The sequence below is a fragment of the Rosa rugosa genome, chromosome 3, assembly GCF_958449725.1.
Source record: "Rosa rugosa chromosome 3, drRosRugo1.1, whole genome shotgun sequence".
NCBI lineage: Eukaryota > Viridiplantae > Streptophyta > Magnoliopsida > Rosales > Rosaceae > Rosa > Rosa rugosa.
The window spans coordinates 3832674-3853685 of record NC_084822.1 but is presented as its reverse complement, the minus strand read 5'-3'; the positions used below and the strand labels follow the sequence as shown (position 1 = coordinate 3853685).

At 38.0% G+C, this 21012-nt stretch overlaps 4 protein-coding genes across 4 annotated transcripts; 2 read left to right on the top strand and 2 right to left on the bottom strand.

The window, feature by feature from the left end:
- The first annotated feature begins 658 nt into the window (after positions 1-658).
- Positions 659-3576, top strand: LOC133735927 (squalene monooxygenase SE1-like). The gene is made up of 8 exons (XM_062163372.1): positions 659-1011; positions 1431-1542; positions 1658-1835; positions 1953-2121; positions 2206-2424; positions 2500-2775; positions 2888-3166; positions 3270-3576. The coding sequence occupies exons 1-8, from the start codon at positions 769-771 to the stop codon at positions 3372-3374; spliced, it is 1581 nt and encodes a 526-aa protein (XP_062019356.1). The 5' UTR covers positions 659-768; the 3' UTR covers positions 3375-3576.
- A 2045-nt stretch (positions 3577-5621) lies between these two features.
- Positions 5622-8513, bottom strand: LOC133739351 (squalene monooxygenase SE1-like). The gene is made up of 8 exons (XM_062167106.1): positions 8114-8513; positions 7765-7876; positions 7445-7622; positions 7150-7318; positions 6829-7047; positions 6450-6725; positions 6052-6330; positions 5622-5929 (listed from the first exon to the last, which is right to left on the bottom strand). The coding sequence occupies exons 1-8, from the start codon at positions 8351-8353 to the stop codon at positions 5825-5827; spliced, it is 1578 nt and encodes a 525-aa protein (XP_062023090.1). The 5' UTR covers positions 8354-8513; the 3' UTR covers positions 5622-5824.
- Positions 8514-10918: 2405 nt separating this feature from the next.
- Positions 10919-14150, top strand: LOC133740701 (squalene monooxygenase SE1-like). The gene is made up of 8 exons (XM_062168647.1): positions 10919-11255; positions 11825-11936; positions 12075-12252; positions 12385-12553; positions 12661-12879; positions 12987-13262; positions 13385-13663; positions 13777-14150. The coding sequence occupies exons 1-8, from the start codon at positions 11016-11018 to the stop codon at positions 13879-13881; spliced, it is 1578 nt and encodes a 525-aa protein (XP_062024631.1). The 5' UTR covers positions 10919-11015; the 3' UTR covers positions 13882-14150.
- Positions 14151-15516: 1366 nt separating this feature from the next.
- On the bottom strand, positions 15517-18625 carry LOC133740242 (squalene monooxygenase SE1-like). Its single transcript, XM_062168177.1, has 8 exons — positions 18195-18625; positions 17784-17895; positions 17392-17569; positions 17094-17262; positions 16763-16981; positions 16399-16674; positions 15997-16275; positions 15517-15893 (listed from the first exon to the last, which is right to left on the bottom strand). Exons 1-8 carry the CDS (start codon positions 18441-18443, stop codon positions 15789-15791), a joined length of 1587 nt encoding a protein of 528 aa, XP_062024161.1. The 5' UTR covers positions 18444-18625; the 3' UTR covers positions 15517-15788.
- Between the last annotated feature and the right edge of the window lie 2387 nt (positions 18626-21012).

The window sequence follows — 21012 nt, the reverse complement described above, 5'->3', positions numbered from 1 at the left end:
AGTACAAGGGATTTCTTGCAACAATCAGGTACCTCAGTGAATTTGGAGCTATTCTTGATGATATTCATGTGCTTATGTCAGAAATTTAAGGTGTACAGATCCAACATGCACCAAGAACATGTAACATAGTAACACACAGGCTAGCTGTTATAGTTTTTGAAGCAAATCAACGTGAGGCTTAGTTTCAGCAACCTCCGGAATGTATACTTGATGTATTACAATATGATTGTAACAATGCCACTTAACTATCAATGAAACTTCGGTACCTCTTTAATCTTTATTCAAAAAATGTATACCGTCTTTTTAAGTTTTACTATTGTTTTTTTTATATTTTTTATTCTAGTTCTTGACTAAATTTAATTTTTGGATCATCAATAATTCTTTACATAATCTTCCCTTTGAATTGACATTAACAACACTTTCTCCCCTTTCAAAATATGGATGTTAATTTCCTTGCACAAAATTCAACCTTTACTCGGATATCAATCGGAAAAACGTTCCAAATCCCGCATAGCAGTAGTTGAACTCTATTTTTGTCTCTTTCTGTTAGGTTCACAAGTCACAACACAACCCCTTTGGGCAGGCGCGCGGCGCGCCTTTCATATTTTAATTTTGATTGAAGACGCCGTACACCTGCTTCCAACCCATTCAACTACCCTAACCGTCCATAACTATAACTCCTTCACATCCCAACAAATCCCAAAAGCTAAATCACAGAGACGAAGATAACTAAATTCCCACTCTTGATTCCTATTCAGTTTATTGAAGATGGTTTCTTACGAGTACGTTCTGGGTGGGTTGTTAGCTTCATTGCTGGGCTCTGTTTTCTTCATGATCATCAGTACTACACTTGGTGGAAACAAAAAGGTCAAGGCTTTAAGTGGAGGAGTCAAGAGTAATGGGTTTGGAAATGGTGAGTTTCAGCCGGAAATGGAGGAAGAGAAAAGTACAGACGTCGTCATTGTAGGCGCCGGAGTTGCCGGTGCAGCTCTTGCTTACACTCTTGCCAAGGTCAGACTATATTTTCTTTCTTTGTATTTGATTGGGATTCTGTTCTATTTCTACTTCATTATCACCAACAACCCAGAACTTCTAGGATTTTTTATTTTTATGCACATCGTTTATGTAAAAAAAAAAAAAAGATGATGCTTCTTTCAATAGATGAAAGTTAATTGCTTATTTCTTTGTTACTTGGTCTCTTGTGGCTAGTAATATAATGAGCGTAGTCCAAAATGTAGTTAAAGTTCCATTCTTTACCATCAGCTGCAAGACAGAACCAATGTATATTACATTTGAGTAAGCTTAAGGAGGAGAGTGGTGAATTATAGTTCAGGTTTCAGAACTGCTGTAGTGGCCCAGCTTTTTTAGCTCCATCTTTAATTTGGGCTTCAATTACATAAGTACGTGTATATATTTGCATCTTGTTACAGGAAGGACGCCACGTACATGTCATTGAAAGAGACTTGAGTGAGATGGATAGAATTGTTGGGGAGCTGTTGCAGCCTGGGGGCTATCTCAAATTGATTGAGTTGGGTCTTGAGGGTAAGCAATCACTTTATTCAGTTTAGAATGAACCGTGTACATCTTGAAGTTACGGCTTAGTTTAATTTCAGTGATCTTCCATATTTACTGATGAACAATATCTATTTATGATTAGACTGTGCAAATGAGTCCATTGATGCTCAGAAAGTGTTTGGCTACGCTCTTTACAAAGATGGGAAGGACACAAAACTGTCTTATCCCTTGAAAAAATACAGTTCAGATGTGGCTGGCAGAAGTTTTCACAACGGACGTTTCATCCAAAGAATGCGTGAAAAAGCAACAACTCTATCTAAGTAATCCTCATTTCCATCAACTCTATTACAAGATCTTATTCTATGAATACTTATCTTTGATTCCTTTTCATGTAATTTGTTTCAACCTCTTACATATGTTCCCCAATTTCTTTGCAGTGTAAAATTGGAACAGGGATCAGTTACAACACTAATCGAAGAAAAGGGCATTGTCAAAGGTGTAATTTACAAGAACAAAGCTGGAGAGGAGATGAGAACATATGCTCCACTAACAGTCGTCTGTGATGGTTGCTTTTCAAATCTGCGCAAATCTCTCAGTGCTCCAAAGGTAACAATGGGGTACCTCATGTTATTGTTGACACGAGTGTTTGTTGTTTCATAAAACCAACAGTGTTATTTGGTATTGTTGCAGGTTGAAAGTCCATCTTGTTTTGTTGGTTTGATCTTGGAGAACTGTGAGCTTCCACATGCAAATCATGGACATGTCATTTTGGGAGATCCTTCACTCATCCTGTTTTATCCTTTCAGTTCCACTGAGGTTCGTTGTTTGGTGGATGTACCTGGAACAAAAGTACCTTCAGTTGCTAGTGGTGAAATGGTTAAATATTTGAAAAGCAAGGTGGCTGCTCAGGTATTTATCTGTCTAGATTGCTTGACTTTGATTAATTTACACTTCATATGAACTGGACTAATACGATTACTTCAGATTCCGCCTCAGCTCTACAATGCTTTTATGGCTGCTATCGACAAGGGAAATATCAGAACAATGCAAAACAAAAGCATGGCTGCTAATCCTCTTCCCACTCCTGGTGCAATTTTATTGGGGGATTCGTTCAACATGAGGCATCCATTAACAGGAGGAGGAATGACTGTGGCTCTTCCAGACATTGTCCTTCTCCGCAATCTTCTTAGACCTCTACATGATCTGAATGAGGCACCTGCTTTGTGCAACTACCTTGAGTCATTCTACACATTGCGTAAGGTAAAGCCTAAATTCAGATAACTAGTAACTAAACTTTGTGCCATTTTGTGTACCAGAAAACTTATTATTTGTGGTTCTTGCTTTGCTGACATTGTCTTGGTATGCATTGCAGCCCGTGTCATCCACCATAAACACATTGGCAGGTGCTTTATATAAGGTGTTTTGTGCATCACCTGATCAGGCAAGACAGGAAATGCGTGAAGCATGTTTCGGCTATTTGAGCCTTGGAGTCATCTGTTCATATGGACCAGTATCTCTTCTCTCTGGTCTTAACCCTCGTCCACTTCACCTATTTCTCCATTTCTTTGCTGTTGCTATCTATGGTGTTGGGCGCTTGATGCTTCCATTCCCTTCTCCTCAACGCACATGGCTTGGGGTTAGATTGATCTTGGTAAGTTAACTGAATATTCCCACTACTTTCTCATCAAAATGTTGGCATGTTGCCGGTTATAAATTTTCAGTTACAAATTATCTTTCTGGTTTTTTATTTGCAGAGTGCATCAGACATTATATTCCCCATAATAAAGGGTGAAGGAGTTAGACAGATGTTTTTTCCTGCCACAGTGCCAGCATATTACAGATCCCCTCCTATTCATTGAAGAAATCCAAACAAGCATGTCTTTAGAGAAAAATTGGTACCCAGATTCTTATATTTTCTTGATTTGATAGACCAATTTGTGTATGATCGATCAAATCAGAAGCATTAATTTCATCTAGGAAGGAAAGATCAAGATGAAAATTATGTTCTTGGTTCTTTTTCAGATTTGTTGTTCTGCTAGAGATCCATGAAACCTTGTACAAAGCTATAGCTGGGGTAATTAATCCAAATATTTTTTTTGTCATTGGCTTTTTTATTTCCAAGTGCTTTAGAGTTGAATGAACAGCCTCTTTACAGTCAGTACCAACAATAAAAGGTGCAATTCTCCAATCCTACTGCACTTTGCACATACAAATAACCCTTTGGAATCACATATAATCACACCCCCTCAACAGGAACCATACATTTTTCTATCTATGATGACCATTTCACAATCAAATGAGACACAGGTTGTTCAAATCCTTCGAAATAACCTAGTTTATTTGGATGCCGGCCTCTTCGCCTATGTGGATTGTGTTTACTAGAAATTTGAATTATGTGTTGAAGTTAGTATTTTCTGATTTGACTATGTTCTACTCGTTATGATATGAATAGGGTCTTGACTGATGGGGTCAAACTCATAGTGTTGTGGTTAAAAGACTGAGAATTTTGCCTTCAATTCTGTTCAATGTAAAGTGACTGAACTTTAAAGGGTACATTGTGCCTTTGTCCATCATTTGTTTCATTATATTCATAATGTATTATGGCTATATTACCAAAAGAGTATTTATTTTTCTTGAACTTCTCCCTCATTTTACCAAAAGAAAAGGTATATCAGTGAAAAGACTGGATCCTGAACAAACTGAGATTTAAATCTAAACTCTGTGGTCCTGTTCGAGGCCAAGATTTTTAACACCAGAATGTAGTTAGGGTTCTGTATTTCGTTTGGAAGGAAATGAACAGACTAATGGATGAGTTTGTTGCCTACGAAAGTATGGCTAGAATTTTGCAATATTTTCATTCTTTTATCTACGAAAATTTGAATTAGCTTATGTGACATTTAATACCAGTATGACAGTACTTAATATGTAGAAATTGACCACAGTTTGGGATATATGTATGCTACAAGATCATAGGACGGATATTGCTTGTGAACTAGCAGCTAGTAGTTTCCTGTTAAACATATCTATAGTGCTGGTATTTTAGTTTTGGAGATGGCAAATAAAAAGAAGATCTTCAAACATATGTAGAGAGTTTGGAGTATGTTCTAAGCTATGTAATGAATACAATAAAAGAAAAAATAAATGTCTCTTAAGAGTATAGTTCCTGAAAATTCACAAATGGTTTCTCAGAATGTAAAAATTGGAGTGACGAGACAGTTCCTCCCAATAAGATTCTACATTGAGGATCTAGTTGATATACTAACAGGATATATAGTGTTTCTGATGCATGCAAGCTTGGACAAGGTGGGTTTTCTACTGTTTACAAGGTAATAATATATATATCTTAGAGTAGTTTCAAATGGGTTTAAGTAATGATTCATAGCTAGGTGCTACCAGATGCGAAAGAAGTAGCTGTCAAGGAATGTCAATGAATTCACGACAAAGCTTTTGTTAGGAGGTCAAAAATGAGGTCATACTGATTGTAAAACTTCTACACAGAAACCTTGTGCGGCTCTTGGCATATGCCTTTGTATAAGTACATGTCAAATAACATCCTTGCTACATAGAGCTTTGGTTTGTTCAGCTAGCCCCAGTCTTCTGCGAGCTATAATATTCTTTTGCCTTTTTGATGATCATATCATACACGTTCAAAGAAAAAAGAAAAAAAAGCTGATCATATTATTATCATATTATACAAAACACATTTAAACATGATGCCATATTGCCATGTATGATATATCTGTTCTGAGTCACTCTGTCATACACATAATCTATCCAGCACCTTGTTAGTATTCTGCTAATTTTGGTAATGAATCAGCTGCCAGAGTTTGCTCATGGCATTGAGATCGAAGTGAGTCAGAAGAAGAAGAATCTCATTTTTGACCTTGGTGAAGACACTGCAGAGATCTTAATTAGTTGGCTTGAGAAAGGAAGTTTTGTTATCATAGCCACTGCAACAGAGTTCTTTTTGGAGGCATATGGACTCTGATAGCAAAATGGTGCATCAAATAGTCAATATAAGTTGATAACGAAAAATTTTGCGCATAATTTACCAACTGATATAGTTTTGTAAAAATTTAATATCATGTGAGACTTGCTTGTTCCTATCACAGAACAAGAATTCCTCAAAGATCTAAGAGCATAATTTGCTATCTATTAGCATTAACCACCCATCTTGATCTTTACTTTCTGGGTGGAACTACTGCTGCTGATTTGATCGATATTTGATACAAATTGGTTTATCAAATCAATAAAATAAAAAAATATAGCTAACTATTAATTTCTCTAGATATATACTAGTTCCATTTCTTCAATGAACAGGAGGATATCTGTAATATGCTGGTATTGTGGCAGGAAAGAACATCTGTCTAACTCCTTCACCCTTTATAATCGGCAATATGATGCCTGATGCACTCTGAAAATAGAACACCAGAGAGAGGTATATAAGCAGCCAGTTATGTGTAAATGCATGGAAATTTATACATAATTGGCAAACATGTTCACAAGAAAGAAGTGGAAATAATTTCGTTGCCATACCAAGATCAATCGAAAACCAAGCCACATGCGTTTAGGTGAAGGGAACGGAAGCATTAAGCGGCCGACACCATAGATGGCAACTGCAAAGAAATGGAGAAACAAGTGTAATGGACGAGGGTTAAGACCAGAGAGAAGAGATACTGGTCCATATGAGCAGATGCCTCCAAGGCTCAAATAGGCAAAACAGGCTTCACGCATTTCCTGTCTTGCTGGATCAGGAGATGCACAAAACACCTTGTACAATGCACCTGCCAATGTGTTTATGGTAGATGACACAGGCTGTAATGATAACAAAAGCACTGTCAGCAAAGAAGAAACCCCAAACAATGCCACATTGGAACATAAAATGGCATAAAAAAAAGAAGTTTCAGCTATGAGTTATCCGAATGTGGATTTACCTTACGCAGTGTGTAAAATGATTCAAGGTAATTGCTCAAAGAAGGTGCATCATTGAGATTACGTAGAGGTCTAAGAAGATCCCGGAGAAGAACAATGTCTGAAAGAGCCACGGTCATTCCTCCTCCTGTTAAAGGATGCCTCATGTTGAATGAATCCCCCAACAAAATTGCACCAGGAGTGGCAACAGGATTAGCAGCCATGCTTTTATTTTGCATGGATCTAATGTTTCCTTTCTCCACTGCAACCATAAAAGCATTGTACAGCTGTGAGGGAACCTGAAATACAAAGTTGTCCTCAGATTAGTTCAGTTCATGTGGAGGTGTGTGTATCAACTAGCAAGTTTAAACAAATCAAGTCAAGCAAGTTCTTAAAAGATACCTGAGGAGCTACCACAGTTTTCAAATAGTTGGCCATTTCACCACTAGCTACTGAAGGTACTTTTGTTCCAGGCACATCTACCAAACAGCGAACCTCGGTGGAACTGATGGGATAAAACAGGATTGGTGAAGGGTCTCCCAAAATGACATGTCCATGATTTGCTTGTGGAAGCTCACAGTCCTCCAAGATCAAACCAACAAAACAAGAGGGACTTTCAACCTGCATTAATAAAAAAATAACTATGTTGGTCTCATGAAAGGACAAACACCCCTGCCAACAAAAATTTCCTGTCAGTAATAACATGAGGTGCCCCATTGTTACCTTTGGAGCACTAAGAGATTTGCGCAAATTTGAAAAGCAGCCGTCGCACACGATTGTTAGTGGAGCATATGTTCTCATCTCCTCTCCAACCTTGTTCTTGTAAATCACCCCTTTGACAATGCCCTTTTCCTCTATTAGTGTTGTCACTGATCCTTGTTCCATTTTCACACTGCAATGGAATTCCATGGGACATGAGTAAAAGATTGAAACTTGCAACAGATTCCACCTCAGTAATCACATAAAGAATCAGTAGAATAGAAATATTGTAATATACATGATGGGAAATGTGCATTACTTTGAAAGAGTTGTAGCTTTTTCACGCATTCTTTGAATGAAACGCCCATTGTGGAAACTCCTGCCAGCCACATCTGAACTGTATTTCTCCAAGGGATAAGACAGTGTTGTATCCTTCCCATCTTTGTAAAGAGCATAACCAAACACTTTCTGGGCATCAATCAACTCATTTGCACAATCTGTGGTCACGAATAGATATTGTTCAATGTTCATCAAAATTTAGGTGCCAGTTTAGTAATAATCATTCAACTTCAGCAGAAGTATGAAGTTAAAGTAAACAACTTTACAATTGACACAATTCTAGATTAGGTGATTGCTTACCTTCAAGACCCAACTCAATCAATTTGAGATATCCCCCAGGCTGCAACAGCTCCCCAACAATTCTGTCTGGCTCACTCAAGTCTCTTTCAATTACATGTACACGTCGTCCTTCCTGTAACAAGAAGCAAACAGATGCTTAACTTAGAAGCCCAAATTAGAAGGCACTAGAGCAAGACTTCCTAAACCTGAATGTACTAAACTTTAGGTAATGACTATGACTACTCTCCTCTTGAAGTTTTCTTATATGTAACATTCTTTGGTTTTGTCTTGCTGCTGATTGTAAAGAATGGAACTTCAAATAAACAGAACAGAATCACATCAAATACTAAGAAAGAAATCATAATCTGACCTTGGCAAGAGTATAAGCAAGAGCTGCACCAGCAACTCCGGCGCCGACAACGACGACATCGGTACTTTTCTCTTCCTCCATTTCCAGCAGAAACTCACCGTTTCCGAACCCATTACTCTTCACTGCACCTGAAGCCTTGAATTGTTTCTTTCCCCCCAAAGTAGAGCTGATGATCATGAAGAAAATAGAACCCAGCAAAGAAACCAACACCCCAGCCAAAACATACTCGTACGAAACCATCTTCAACAACTTTGGTGATCCAAGAATGGGAATCTAGTTTTGTGGGTCTATGTGACTCTGTGACTTAGTGTCTTGGGAAGTGAAGGACTTGTGGTGATGGACAGTAATGGAAGTTGAGTAGGGTTTATATAAGATGCAGGTGTGTACGGTTCTTCTTGTATTTGGCGCCATTTATGTTACAGACGAAAATAAGATCACATTAAAATGAGCTAATGACTTGACCCAACATCCACGATGCTTTCACGGTCTCGATCACTCCCAAGTCCAAGCCATGCCAGTAGTAAACTTGTAAGTTATAATACGATTAATTTGACTACGTATTTGCAATTTTGTATAAAACTTTAACAAGATTACAAGAAGGAGACGAAAATATATAAATTATAAAATGGAGTTGCTTGCTTGAAGTGGAAGCCACACGTATGAACCAAAGGTTTCTTTGACCAGATTTGGTCTCAATTGGAGAGCTGTACTAGGTCTTTCGCTCTTTCTAGCTAACTTCTCACTGGTGACAGTGCCATTCCTTGACGAAATTTCGCATGTGTTTTATGATTTCATCGCTCATCAAAAGTTGCAAGACTTAGCAAATTATTATAAACTTTTTTAAATATAAGTTAACGTCACAAACTAGCCAATGTGATGGAAAAAAACAACATCACATAATTTTATAAATAAATTTGACGAGTGAAACATTATTACTAAATCCATCAGTAGGTCACCCAATTTGTACACCCATCTACCGCTTTTGTATCTACCTATAGACTATAGAGGAATCTTGTCTTCTACTTATGTGAAATAAGAGATTATGATATCGGATTACCAAGTCCTACCAATTCGACGAGATTTATTCAACTGCATGACTTATTTGTTAAGAAAAGTGAAATTAGATACTAAGAAAAACAAAGATGGTGAATATTGAATAAACAAACTTTGTTAACGATCCGCTTCATGAAATAAGGGTTAAAATGAGTTTATAATGTAATGAATGGAATATTGCATCTCATTAAACATTGCCTAAGTGCAATTTTTTTTCTTTTCAGATCGATGATTTATTTTCCAAATATTCTCTTCCGATCGAGTTCTCTATTATATATATAAAAATATATCATTAAAAAAGAATGTTTTTTTTGAAAGAAATGTGGATTTCATTAACGCATGCCAAGATGACCATTACATATCCTTCTGATGCCTTCGACTAGACAGATCAAGAAGTTGTAGTAAGAGAACTATTGTGATACATAGAAACAGACCACCTATATTCGAACTAACCGCTCACTTATTTAAAGTGAGCCTATAAACTATGGAGAATAGTAAGACATAGTAAATAGGCCCCTATCACACCTATCTATATTTTTTCCTTGCCCATCAAGCTTGGGCTAGGAGATTTTGTCGAACACAAAAGTTGTCTGGTCCGTAGAGAGATTGGGCCTAACAGTAGGGTGAAGTGGGCCCCACAACTGCCCAAACTCTTAAAGATCCGAATTGAAAGGATAGCTCGAGCCCATCACCCTCTTTTTTTATCTTCCTTTTCTGGCCCACAGCAGCCTTAAGCACAGGCCCAAAAGTTTGCCCTAGCACATTTGGGCCCAAACCCAATCCCACGAAGGTAGTAGCCTCTCTGCTACAGCCCCCGCCATCTCCGTCGTAGGGAGTTACCCAGCCACCTGGACCACCGCCTGAGACCAAGGCAACTTTTAGAGAACACCACCAGGCAATCATCATCACAATCACCATGAACTGGGCTCGGGTATGAGCCAAAAAACAGTCCCGCCCTATTGATTTGGACACCCAAATCCATTGGCAAGTCACCAGAAATTCTGACCACGTCCGCAGCGACGCCCAAGCCAACCATTCTAGATCTATAACCTTTGCGTTGCACGTTCGTTCAGCGCCCCCTGTCATCTGCGCCTCAGTCACTGACGATGACGCCATTGAAGACATAGAGAGAGATTGGGAAGTCTTTAGTAGCCATACTGTTTCGCCGCCGCTACAACCATAGCCCCGGAGATTAGGCCACCACTTTAGGCTTTCATCGAGAAGAAATTTGCTCTTCCAAGAAGGATTATTACCATCACCCACAAAGGTAACAGAGATCGGACCCAAAAGTTTTGGGCTTGGGAGGCGGTCGGAACCGCCGTATGCATCGCCGACAGGAGGCGGCGTTAGAGTGAGTGCTAGAATAAGCGTAGCGAGAGAGAGTAGGGTTGTTTCACCCATCTCATCATTAAAAAAGAATGTTGGATAATAATTTCCTCATGAAACGTTCAAAAATCAAAACATTATTCAATCTATCAATGAAAAAAACGTTCTTAAATCCCCTAGACTTTCCTTTGATTTAAAAAAGAAAAGGTAAAATAATTCCACCGTAGTTCTTCTGACTCTTCTCTCTTCAGTTATGGGTAAACCGTAATTGTCCCCATTGTGATGTGACCCTATATTCGTACACACCGTAACACAACCCTATTGGCAGGCGCCTTCGTATTTTATTTTAATTTAAGAAGAAACCACATCTCTGCTTCCAAGTTCCAACAGCTCTCTCTATATAAACACATTCAAGTTCCCTAACTCTCCATCACCATAAGTCCTTCACTTCCCAAAAATATCCCACGAACTAAAATCACAAAACTAAATTCCCTTTCTTCATTCCTTATCAGTTTTATTAAAGATGGTTTCTTACGAGTATATTCTGGGTGGGTTCTTAGCTTCATTGCTGGGCTCTGTTTTTTTCATGATCATCAGTACTACTCTTGGTGGAAACAAAAAGGTCAAGCCTTTAAGTGGAGCAAAGAGCAATGGGTTTGGAAACGGTGCGTTTCAGCCGGAAATGGAGGAGGAGAAAAGTACCGACGTCGTCATTGTCGGTGCCGGAGTTGCTGGTGCAGCTCTTGCTTACACTCTTGCCAAGGTCAGATTCTTTTAATCTCTTTTAGAATTTGATAGGAAATCTGTTAACTAAGAAAGAAAAATATTTTGTTTCATTGTTTGATCAGTGGAAGACTTAGTCAATGTTGTTGCGCTGCTTTTGTGTTTGCTTTTTCAACCCTCAGTGCTCAAAACTTCAAGCCGGCTTATTTTGACTCCCAGTACTCTTGCATTAATCAACATATTTTTGGCACAGATGAGGGTTCTTCAGTATATGATATTGATCAAAGTTAATTGCTATTAGCTCTTTCGATTTGTCTCTGTTGGGTAATAATTTGATGAGTATGGTCCAAAATGTACTTGAACTTTTATCTGAAGTTTCATACTTGACAATCAGTAGTAAGACAGAAATAGAGTATTTTAGTTCTTGCTAACATTGCTACCATATTGTAAATAATATTTGAGAAGGCTTAAGGGGGAAGTATGTGAATTACTTTAAGCATTGGCTAAAGTGGACACATTTAGATTTCAGATTTTGCTGTAGTGGCTGAGCTTTTGGTTCCATATTTAATTTGGGGTTTGAGTTAAGCATATGTTTGTTTCATGTTACAGGAAGGACGTCGTGTCCATGTCATTGAAAGAGACTTGACCGAACCAGATAGAATTGTTGGTGAGCTATTGCAGCCTGGAGGTTATCTCAAGTTGATTGAGTTGGGTCTTGAGGGTGAGCAATCTCCTAGCCAATACACAGATCCTTTGTTGTTCTTGTATTATTTTGCCATAGTTTCTGTGCTTATTGGATGTTTCATACTAAGTTGGCAGACGATGGTTTCTAATCATTAAAATCTACTTGTGGCTGCAGAATGTGCAAATGAGTCCATTGATGCTCAGAAGGTGTTTGGATATGCTCTATACAAAGATGGAAAGGATACAAAACTGACTTATCCCTTGGAAAAATACAGTTCAGATGTGGCTGGGAGAAGTTTCCACAATGGGCATTTCATCCAAAGAATGCGTGAAAAAGCTGTAACTCTTTCAAAGTAATCTTCATATCCCTTTAAGTCTATTACAAGCTTTTTATTCTACAGATTCTTATATGTGATTACTTTGGTGAAATCTGTTTCAAGTTTCAATCTGTTACTCATGTTCTTTTCCCTGGAACTTCATTGCAGTGTGAAATTGGAACAAGGATCAGTGACAACATTGATCGAGGAAAAGGGCATTGTCAAAGGGGTGATTTACAAGAACAAGGCTGGAGAGGAGATGAGAACATATGCTCCACTGACAATCGTGTGTGATGGCTGCTTTTCAAATCTGCGCAAATCACTCAGTGATCCAAAGGTAATAATGAAGTTCCAAACTTGATAAAATCCACAATTTGAACTTGATTTTGTTACAGGAGTTTTATTCTTTCGTGAGACCAACAGTGCTATTATTTATTGTTGCAGGTTGAAAGTCCCTCTTGTTTTGTTGGTTTGATCTTGGAAAATTGTGAGCTGCCACACGCAAATCATGGACATGTCATTTTGGGAGACCCTTCACCCATCCTGTTTTATCCTATCAGTAGCACTGAGATTCGCTGTTTGGTCGATGTACCTGGAACAAAAGTACCTTCAGTAGCTAGTGGTGAAATGGCTAGCTATCTGAAAACTGTTGTGGCTCCTCAGGTATCTTTCATTCCTTTGAATAATTTTGTTGACTCGATTAGTTTAAACTTGATATACATACCGATATGATTGAATTGAACTAATCTGAGATTTACTTTGTATTTCAGGTTCCCCCACAGCTGTACAATGCTTTTATGGTTGCAGTAGAGAAAGGAAACATTAGATCCATGCAAAACAAAAGCATGGCTGCTAATCCTGTTCCCACTCCTGGTGCAATTTTGTTAGGGGATTCATTCAACATGAGGCATCCTTTAACAGGAGGAGGAATGACCGTGGCTCTTTCAGACATTGTTCTTCTCCGTGATCTTCTTAGACCCCTGCGTGATCTCAATGATGCACCGGCCTTGTGCAATTACCTTGAATCATTCTACACACTTCGGAAGGTAAAGCCAGCAATTTGATAGCTCTTAACTAAAACCTTCTTTATTTATGCCATTTTATGTCCTAGAGACTTATTCTTTTGTGGTTCTTGTTTTGCTGACATTGTGCTTTGTATTCATTGCAGCCTGTGTCATCTACCATAAACACATTGGCAGGTGCTTTGTACAAGGTTTTTTGTGCATCACCTGATCCAGCAAGACAGGAAATGCGTGAAGCATGTTTTGGCTATTTGAGCCTTGGAGGCATCTGTTCATATGGACCAGTATCTCTTCTCTCTGGTCTTAACCCCCGTCCACTGCACTTGTTTCTCCATTTCTTTGCTGTTGCTATATATGGCGTAGGGCGCTTAATGTTTCCATTCCCTTCACCTAAACGCATGTGGCTTGGGGCTAGATTGATCTTGGTATATTAACAAGATTCTCCCACAACTTTCGTATGAAAATTTTTGTCAATTACAAATCTGCATCTGCACATAACTGAGTTCTAATACAAATCGTTCTGGTTTTATATTTTCAGAGTGCATCAAGCATCATATTCCCGATTATAAAGGGTGAAGGAGTTAGACAGATGTTCTTTCCTGCAACAGTGCCAGCATATTACAGATCTGCACCTGTTTACTGAAAAAATGGAGACAAGCATATTTGGAGGTAGACATAGTTAACCAGATTATTGTGTTTTGGTGTTATGATAACCCAATTTCTATCGAAGGAGCAGCATTTGTTCCACCGAAAAAGTAAAGACAGGGGTCACTGCTAAAAGTAGGACAGAACCAATTATGTTCTTAATTCTTTTCAGATTAGTTGTTCTGCCATGGAAGCAAGTTAGAACAATGAACCTAAACTTGTACAAAGCTATAGCAGTGGTAAACAATCCACATTGTTTTTCAGTCATTTGGTTGGTTCAAGTGCAAACGAGTAAACTACTTTGACATTTTATACTGGTAGTCGTTATTCAAGCTACCAAACTATTAAAGAAGAAAAAAGTTAGCCAAAGAATCTGTTACAACTTAAAATCCCTATATCACTCTCAAATACCAACTAACCAAACTCGAAGAGAAAATGAAGTGAAGAACTAGAGGAGGGAATGCACCTCAAAGACGACATGCTTCTCAAGTAAGCTCGACGACTTTGACATCGCCATTCATTCAACTACGACCGAGTCAGGAATGTCTGAAGGAGCACAAGGTCTCCTAACCTTGATAAAACAGGGAATACTTCTGCAGACCTTGTGCTCAGATGGTTCTGCACAATGACAATCATCAACAGAAGAGATTATGAAAGAAAGATAGGAAAGCCAAGCCATTTGTAAGATCATTTATCAGAAGAATTCTAATATATTTAGTCTCGTCTCTTTGAATAAATCAAAAGAACACCACATTCATCTTATTTCTTATTACGAAAAACAATACCAGGAAAAGGAATATATGAAGAGAACTTCATACATCAAGAATATTTAATCCTGTACTTCTAATTGTACGTGTTTTTCTTTTCCCTTGAAAATTAGACAAGGTAATGGTCCAGCCACTGGACTTGGTTCTCTACTAGTATGAAATCTAACATTCACCCCAACTGTTACAATATCCTGCTTTATAGTAGTAATGAAACAACAGAAGATCAGTCATACATTGACCTTTTTTGGGATGGTCAGAACTGAGCACTCTCTGAGAACTTGATTCCGGTTGTAGAGTCCTGGAGTCAGTAACGATCAATCAATGCATTGTTAATAAGGTTCATGGCATTCTCCTTTGGCATGTATTAAGACAAATAAAAGATGACACCATGAAAAGTTTCTGATCATGCTAGCTGTTGCCATTTCTTCAGGGATCATTTGGTTTTGGTGGTGGGCATTTTTTCTCTTAATTTAGACATTCCTAGCTAGGTTATGGGGATGACATCTAATTTGGCTTCATGAATGGAACTATGTCTTTTTAAGGGAGATTCCATGCTCTAGTTCTTTGCTTTCTTCACTCTCCAAGTTTGGTTCCTTGTATTTGGGAGTGACATGATGAAATTGTTCGTATCAAGTTTTACTTATGTAGGGAGTGGAACATGGAAATCACCTCAAGGCAACCACTGCTTTGGCTTACCATTTTTTGCAGTTCTAGTATGGTATTCTTTTCCTTTTCTGTGCTTTGTAAGTTTGTAGTCACAATGTATTGTGGACTAAACATCTTAAGCGTATTCGGAACTGTGAACAATTACCGAATGAATTGTCAAGTTAGTTTACTCGTAGGCATTTGAGATATAGATAAGCCAATGACCAAAAGACTGAATTATTTATCACTGCTATAGCTTTGTACAAGTTAGTTTGATTAAATGGTAAATGTAGCTGGTTCCTATTGTAGAACAACAACTCTAAAAGAATTAAGAACATGATTTGCTATCTCCTAAATTTAGCATTCTCCCCCATCTTGATCTCTAATTTCTGTAAGGGGAACTAAGACTGCTGATACTGATACAAATTGGTTTATCATCTATAAAAAATCTGGGTACTAAATGACTCTGTTCAAATATTCTTGTGTCATTTCTTCAATGAACAGGTGGTGATCTATAATATGCTGGCACCGTTGCTGGAAAGAACATCTGTCTAACTCCTTCCCCCTTTATAATGGGGAATATGATGCCTGATGCACTCTGAAATATAAAAACCAGAAACATTTAATAGGTAGCTAGACAATTAGGTTGTAATTGACAAGCATGTTGATGACAAAGTAGTGTGGACAGCTGGCTAACATACCAAGATCAATCTGAACCCAAGCCACATGCGTTGTGGTGAAGGGAATGGAAGCATTAAGCGCCCAACACCGTAGATAGCAACAGCAAAGAAATGGAGGAACAAGTGCAGAGGACGAGGGTTAAGGCCAGAGAGCAGAGATATTGGTCCATATGAACAGATTCCTCCAAGGCTCAAATAGCCAAAACATGCTTCACGCATTTCCTGTCTTGCTGGATCGGGTGATGCACAAAACACCTTGTACAATGCACCTGCCAATGTGTTTATAGTAGATGACACAGGCTGCAATGAAAATGGAGCACAACATCAGCAAAGCAAAAACCTTTAAGAATGCCACATTGGGTGGAGTTTTCTTGATAGAAGAAAGAAGTTTTAAGTTATGAGTTTTCTGACTAGGGGCTTTACCTTACGCAATGTATAAAATGATTCAAGGTAATTGCACAAAGTAGGAGCATCATTAAGATCACGTAGGGGTCTAAGAAGATCGCGGAGAAGAACTATGTCTGAAAGAGCCACAGTCATTCCTCCTCCTGTTAAAGGATGCCTCATGTTGAATGAATCCCCCAACAAAATTGCACCAGGAGTGGGAACAGGATTAGCAGCCATGCTTTTGTTTTGCATGGATCTAATGTTTCCTTTCTCTACTGCAACCATAAAAGCATTGTAGAGCTGTGGGGGAACCTGGAATACAATGTAGTCATCATATTAGTCCAGTTCGGATGTTTATTAAGTGTAGACTAATCAAGCCAAGCAAACTATAGATGCATACCTGAGGAGCCACCACAGTCTTCAAATAGTTGGCCATTTCACCACTAGCAACTGAAGGTACTTTTGTCCCAGGTACATCGACCAAACAACGAATCTCAGTGGAACTAATAGGATAAAACAGGATGGGTGAAGGGTCTCCCAAAATCACATGTCCATGATTTGCATGTGGAAGATCACAGTTCTCTAACACCAAACCAACAAAACAAGAGGGACTTTCAACCTGCAGCAATAACAAAAAACAATGTTGGTCTAATGAAAGAGCAAACCTTCCTATGATTGAGTCTGATACATAACGAATTCTTGATCTTCCAATATTGAAAATGCATCATTACCTTTGGAGCACTGAGAGATTTGCGCAGATTTGAAAAGCAGCCATCGCAGACGATTGTTAGTGGAGCATACGTTCTCATCTCCTCTCCAGCCTTGTTCTTGTAAATCACCCCTTTGACAATGCCCTTTTCCTCAATTAGTGTTGTCACCGATCCTTGTTCCAATTTGACACTGCAATGGGAATTCCATGGGACATGAGTAAAAGATTGAATCTTGAAACAGATACCACCAATCACAGAATGAATCCGTAGAATACAAATCTTGTAAATTGTAGTATACTTGAAGGGAAAGGAGGATTACTTTGAAAGAATTGCAGCTTTTTCACGCATTCTTTGAATAAAACGCCCATTGTGGAAACTTCTCCCAGCCACATCTGAACTATACTGCTCCAAGGGATAAGATAGTTTTGTATCCTTGCCATCTTTGTAAAGAGCATAACCAAAGACCTTCTGAGCATCAATTGACTCGTTTGCACAGTCTGCAGCCACAAATAGATATTGTTATCATGTGACCATGTAGTACTAATTGATCATTTAAAGCAGAAACTATGGCAACGTAATGGAATCCGACAATTCTGAACTGCTTCAGCTATAATCACAGCAGTTTTAAATTGGGTGTGGAATCAAATAATTTTGAACTTCAACTTCAAAGATGTACACAGTTCATTTGAACTGAATAAGGTGATTGCTTACCTTCAAGACCCAACTCAATCAACTTGAGATAACCCCCAGGCTGCAAAAGCTCACCAACAATTCTGTCCGGCTCACTCAAGTCTCTTTCAATAACATGTACACGGCGTCCTTCCTGTAACAAAAAGCAAACATATGCTTAACTCAAAAGCCCAAATTACAGATTTAGCTCCAGACTCCTCCACAACAAGAAATCTGAAATCTAAAGTTTCCCCCATTTTGAAATGCCTTTACATCACATAAAAAATGTGGGTTCAATCATACCCCTGTTTCTGAAATTTGAAAGCGCTTGTATGCAATATTCATCTAAAATTAGTAAATTACTAGTATTTATTAATTTCCAACAAAATTCCGATCGAATTCTAAAGCTTAAACGCTTCAACAAGAGATTTCATATTTTCATTACAATCTGACCTTGGCAAGAGTGTAAGCAAGAGCTGCACCGGCAACTCCGGCGCCGACAATGACGACGTCGGTACTTTTTTCCTCCTCCTCCATCTCCGGTCGAAACACACCGTTCTGCGCCATCCTCACAAACCCATTATCACTCTTGAAATCCTCTACCTTTTTCTTGGCGCTAAAAGTGCTGGTGATGATCATGAAGAAAACAGAGCCGAGCAGAGAAGCCAAGACTCCACCCAGAATGTACTCGTAAGACACCATCTTTACCAAGATTCACCGAAACCGATGCGCTAGATTGAAGAAGAACGAGGCACTTGGGATTCTCTGTCTCTCTCTCTCTCTCTCTCTCTATGTATGAAACTATGAATCAGTTTAGTTTTTTACGTGTTGGGAAATGAAGAAGCTTTGTGGTTATGGCATGGTGACAGCTATAGAACTCCAACGGGGCTTTATATAAGACTAGTCAGGCGCAACCAGTACAAGCTAGTATTACGTGTAGGCCAAGACCCAAACTTAAACGTGTAGGCGCCTACCCGTGGGTTTTTTTTATCCAATTTTCTAATTTTTAATTTTTTAATTTTTTATTTGTGTAAAATAGGTTGTGTTAGTATGTGGTTGAGCATATGGTAGAGTGGGTAGAAGACAAAAGTACGGTCAGTGGATCATTTGAAAGGCGATCTTGGCGATTGTTGGAGGCTTGGAGCATTGTGTAAGTGAGGTGTAACTATGGTCTCGAGTACACACAATCATCATCATCATCATTATACTATTAGGATTCAATTTTGTTTTTTAATAGTGGTTTGATTTTCTTTTATGCAAGAGGGGATTTTGAAGACAAGAATCTTGTTGGTTGATTGATTTAGCGAAGATGGGGGCATATTAGTTGGGACTTGGGACTTTGAATTATAGATTGAGTAAAGATTTGATGTCATGTTGACGGTCTTTTCTTTAAGGTGTATGTGTACATAATCTGTGTAGATTTTTATTATTATATTAAATAATCTAACATGTTCTGTTGCATAACAATTGAACAATTGTTTTTGGAGTTGCATGATAAGTTATTTGCTATCAATATTTATGACTGCAAAGCTAAGTGTGAAGGACGTTGTGTCGAAGAAGTTTTTGACCATAAAAAAGGCAAGAGCTGTCAAAAGTCAAAGTCGAATAGGCTTTGGTTAAATGATAGTACAAAAACTGTACGTGGAGTTAGCTCTACACACACAACTGATACGAAATACCTAACCTACAATAAGTTATATATGTAGAAATTGCTATTTTAATGAAAAAAAAACTAACAACTTCAACTGGTTAGTCACCGTATGTCCTGAAACATTGGTTATGGTAGAACAAGTTGCATACAATATAATGTGTACGTTAGTAATTTCTAAACGGACGTACACAATAACATAAATAAATTTGAATTTCAAACCTCATTTAATATTCTTTAAAAAAACAAAAAAATTATAAAAAGAACTCCTAAACAACCATACTGGCTAGTGCACTGTTATGCCAAGTGATCTAGAGAGTTTCCGTTGTTTTCTTATGAAAAAGAATAGTTATCACTTCAATGATAAAGATAGGGTCTTCGAGGACGAGGAGCATGAACCATACGTCCCTGTGTTTTTCTGTTATAATTTTAATAGTAGTGATGAGTGCATGCCTGCATGGTAAGAGTGATGTCTACGTACACATGCCAATGAATTTAAAATTCCAGTCAAAAGAGTTGCACTGCTGCCACTGAAGCTTAGCTAGCTAGGGTTTACCAGCTCTCCATTTGCGACTAATTTTGGTCAAACAAGCCTTCCCTGCATACGTCGTTGTCTGTTGTCATTCCATTTCCAAGCAAGTCGACCATACCAACCAACCAACTAGCTCTTTCCAGGTTTTGAAAAACCGTGGGAATCGAAATAACCAGGAGCTCTTCCTCTGATTCTTTCCCTACCTTTAAATTACGAAGACTCAGATATTCATAAATAAATACGAAGCTCTTATATTTTAAGCTGGGAAACAAAATGTGGAGGACTATATTTTAAGTTAAATTAACGCTTCTGTGTTCTGAAATTTCAAATTTCATTGTTTCGCAGTACTATAAACAACTTCAAAATTCATAAAAAAAATACGGAGCTCTTATATTTTAAGTTTAGAAAACAACCGATGGAAGAGCCAGACTTGTGGCATGGAGTGAAACTGAGGAGTAAGGGGCAGCGTGGAGGTTGGGTCAAGTCGTCATCGCTATGGAGCAATACCTTGTCAAAGTCCTCGATCTTTATCAGATTAGATATCTATTATACCTTGACTCTTTTTTCTATTTGGCTTTGTGTTTGTCTTTTTCAGATAGTTATACCAACCACTATAAGATAGCTAGGTTTAGTAAACTCTCATTGTCCTTTCTATTATAGTAACCACACTAACGTATTCCATTAATTGTTATAGATAAACAAGTTATATTTTGGGTCCAAACATGCACATTGTTGTTAATTTTGATATGTTGAAATTTTTACATGTTAATAATTTGATATGGAAGATATAATTTTGTTTTCTTTTGGATCGGTTTTTTAAAAGCATTGATTGCATGCGTAAAATATTGATGCATGCATGTGATAAACTTTCTTTTTCGATTTGTTATGCATCTAATTAAGTTATGGAAACAGCAAAGAAAGTGACAATGGCAACAAGTTTTTTTTTTTTTTTTTTTTTATCTTTTATTAATTTCTGTCAACAATGGCAGCAAAGAAAATGACAATGACAGTGGATATATATGGAGTGTAAAAGCCATCATCATTTCTCAATTTGAAAGAAAATTTCACAAAACCTAATTCAAACAAGAAAA

What these genes read in the sequence shown, in the direction of transcription:
- LOC133735927 (XM_062163372.1), top strand. Translation starts at nt 769, where the DNA reads ATGGTTTCTTACGAGTACGTTCTGGGTGGGTTGTTAGCTTCATTGCTG. An exon ending in GATTGAGTTGGGTCTTGAGG is followed by an intron (nt 1,543 to 1,657) that starts GTAAGCAATCAC and finishes ATTTATGATTAG; the next exon opens with ACTGTGCAAATGAGTCCATT. An exon ending in TTGGGGTTAGATTGATCTTG is followed by an intron (nt 3,167 to 3,269) that starts GTAAGTTAACTG and finishes TTTTATTTGCAG; the next exon opens with AGTGCATCAGACATTATATT.
- LOC133739351 (XM_062167106.1), bottom strand. Translation starts at nt 8,353, where the DNA reads ATGGTTTCGTACGAGTATGTTTTGGCTGGGGTGTTGGTTTCTTTGCTG. An exon ending in TTGCTTATACTCTTGCCAAG is followed by an intron (nt 7,877 to 8,113) that starts GTCAGATTATGA and finishes TTCTTGTTACAG; the next exon opens with GAAGGACGACGTGTACATGT. An exon ending in AATCTCTTAGTGCTCCAAAG is followed by an intron (nt 7,048 to 7,149) that starts GTAACAATGGGG and finishes TTATTAATGCAG; the next exon opens with GTTGAAAGTCCCTCTTGTTT.
- LOC133740701 (XM_062168647.1), top strand. Translation starts at nt 11,016, where the DNA reads ATGGTTTCTTACGAGTATATTCTGGGTGGGTTCTTAGCTTCATTGCTG. An exon ending in CATTCTACACACTTCGGAAG is followed by an intron (nt 13,263 to 13,384) that starts GTAAAGCCAGCA and finishes TATTCATTGCAG; the next exon opens with CCTGTGTCATCTACCATAAA. An exon ending in TTGGGGCTAGATTGATCTTG is followed by an intron (nt 13,664 to 13,776) that starts GTATATTAACAA and finishes TTATATTTTCAG; the next exon opens with AGTGCATCAAGCATCATATT.
- LOC133740242 (XM_062168177.1), bottom strand. Translation starts at nt 18,443, where the DNA reads ATGGTGTCTTACGAGTACATTCTGGGTGGAGTCTTGGCTTCTCTGCTC. An exon ending in AATCTCTCAGTGCTCCAAAG is followed by an intron (nt 16,982 to 17,093) that starts GTAATGATGCAT and finishes TTATTGCTGCAG; the next exon opens with GTTGAAAGTCCCTCTTGTTT. An exon ending in TTGGGTTCAGATTGATCTTG is followed by an intron (nt 15,894 to 15,996) that starts GTATGTTAGCCA and finishes TTTATATTTCAG; the next exon opens with AGTGCATCAGGCATCATATT.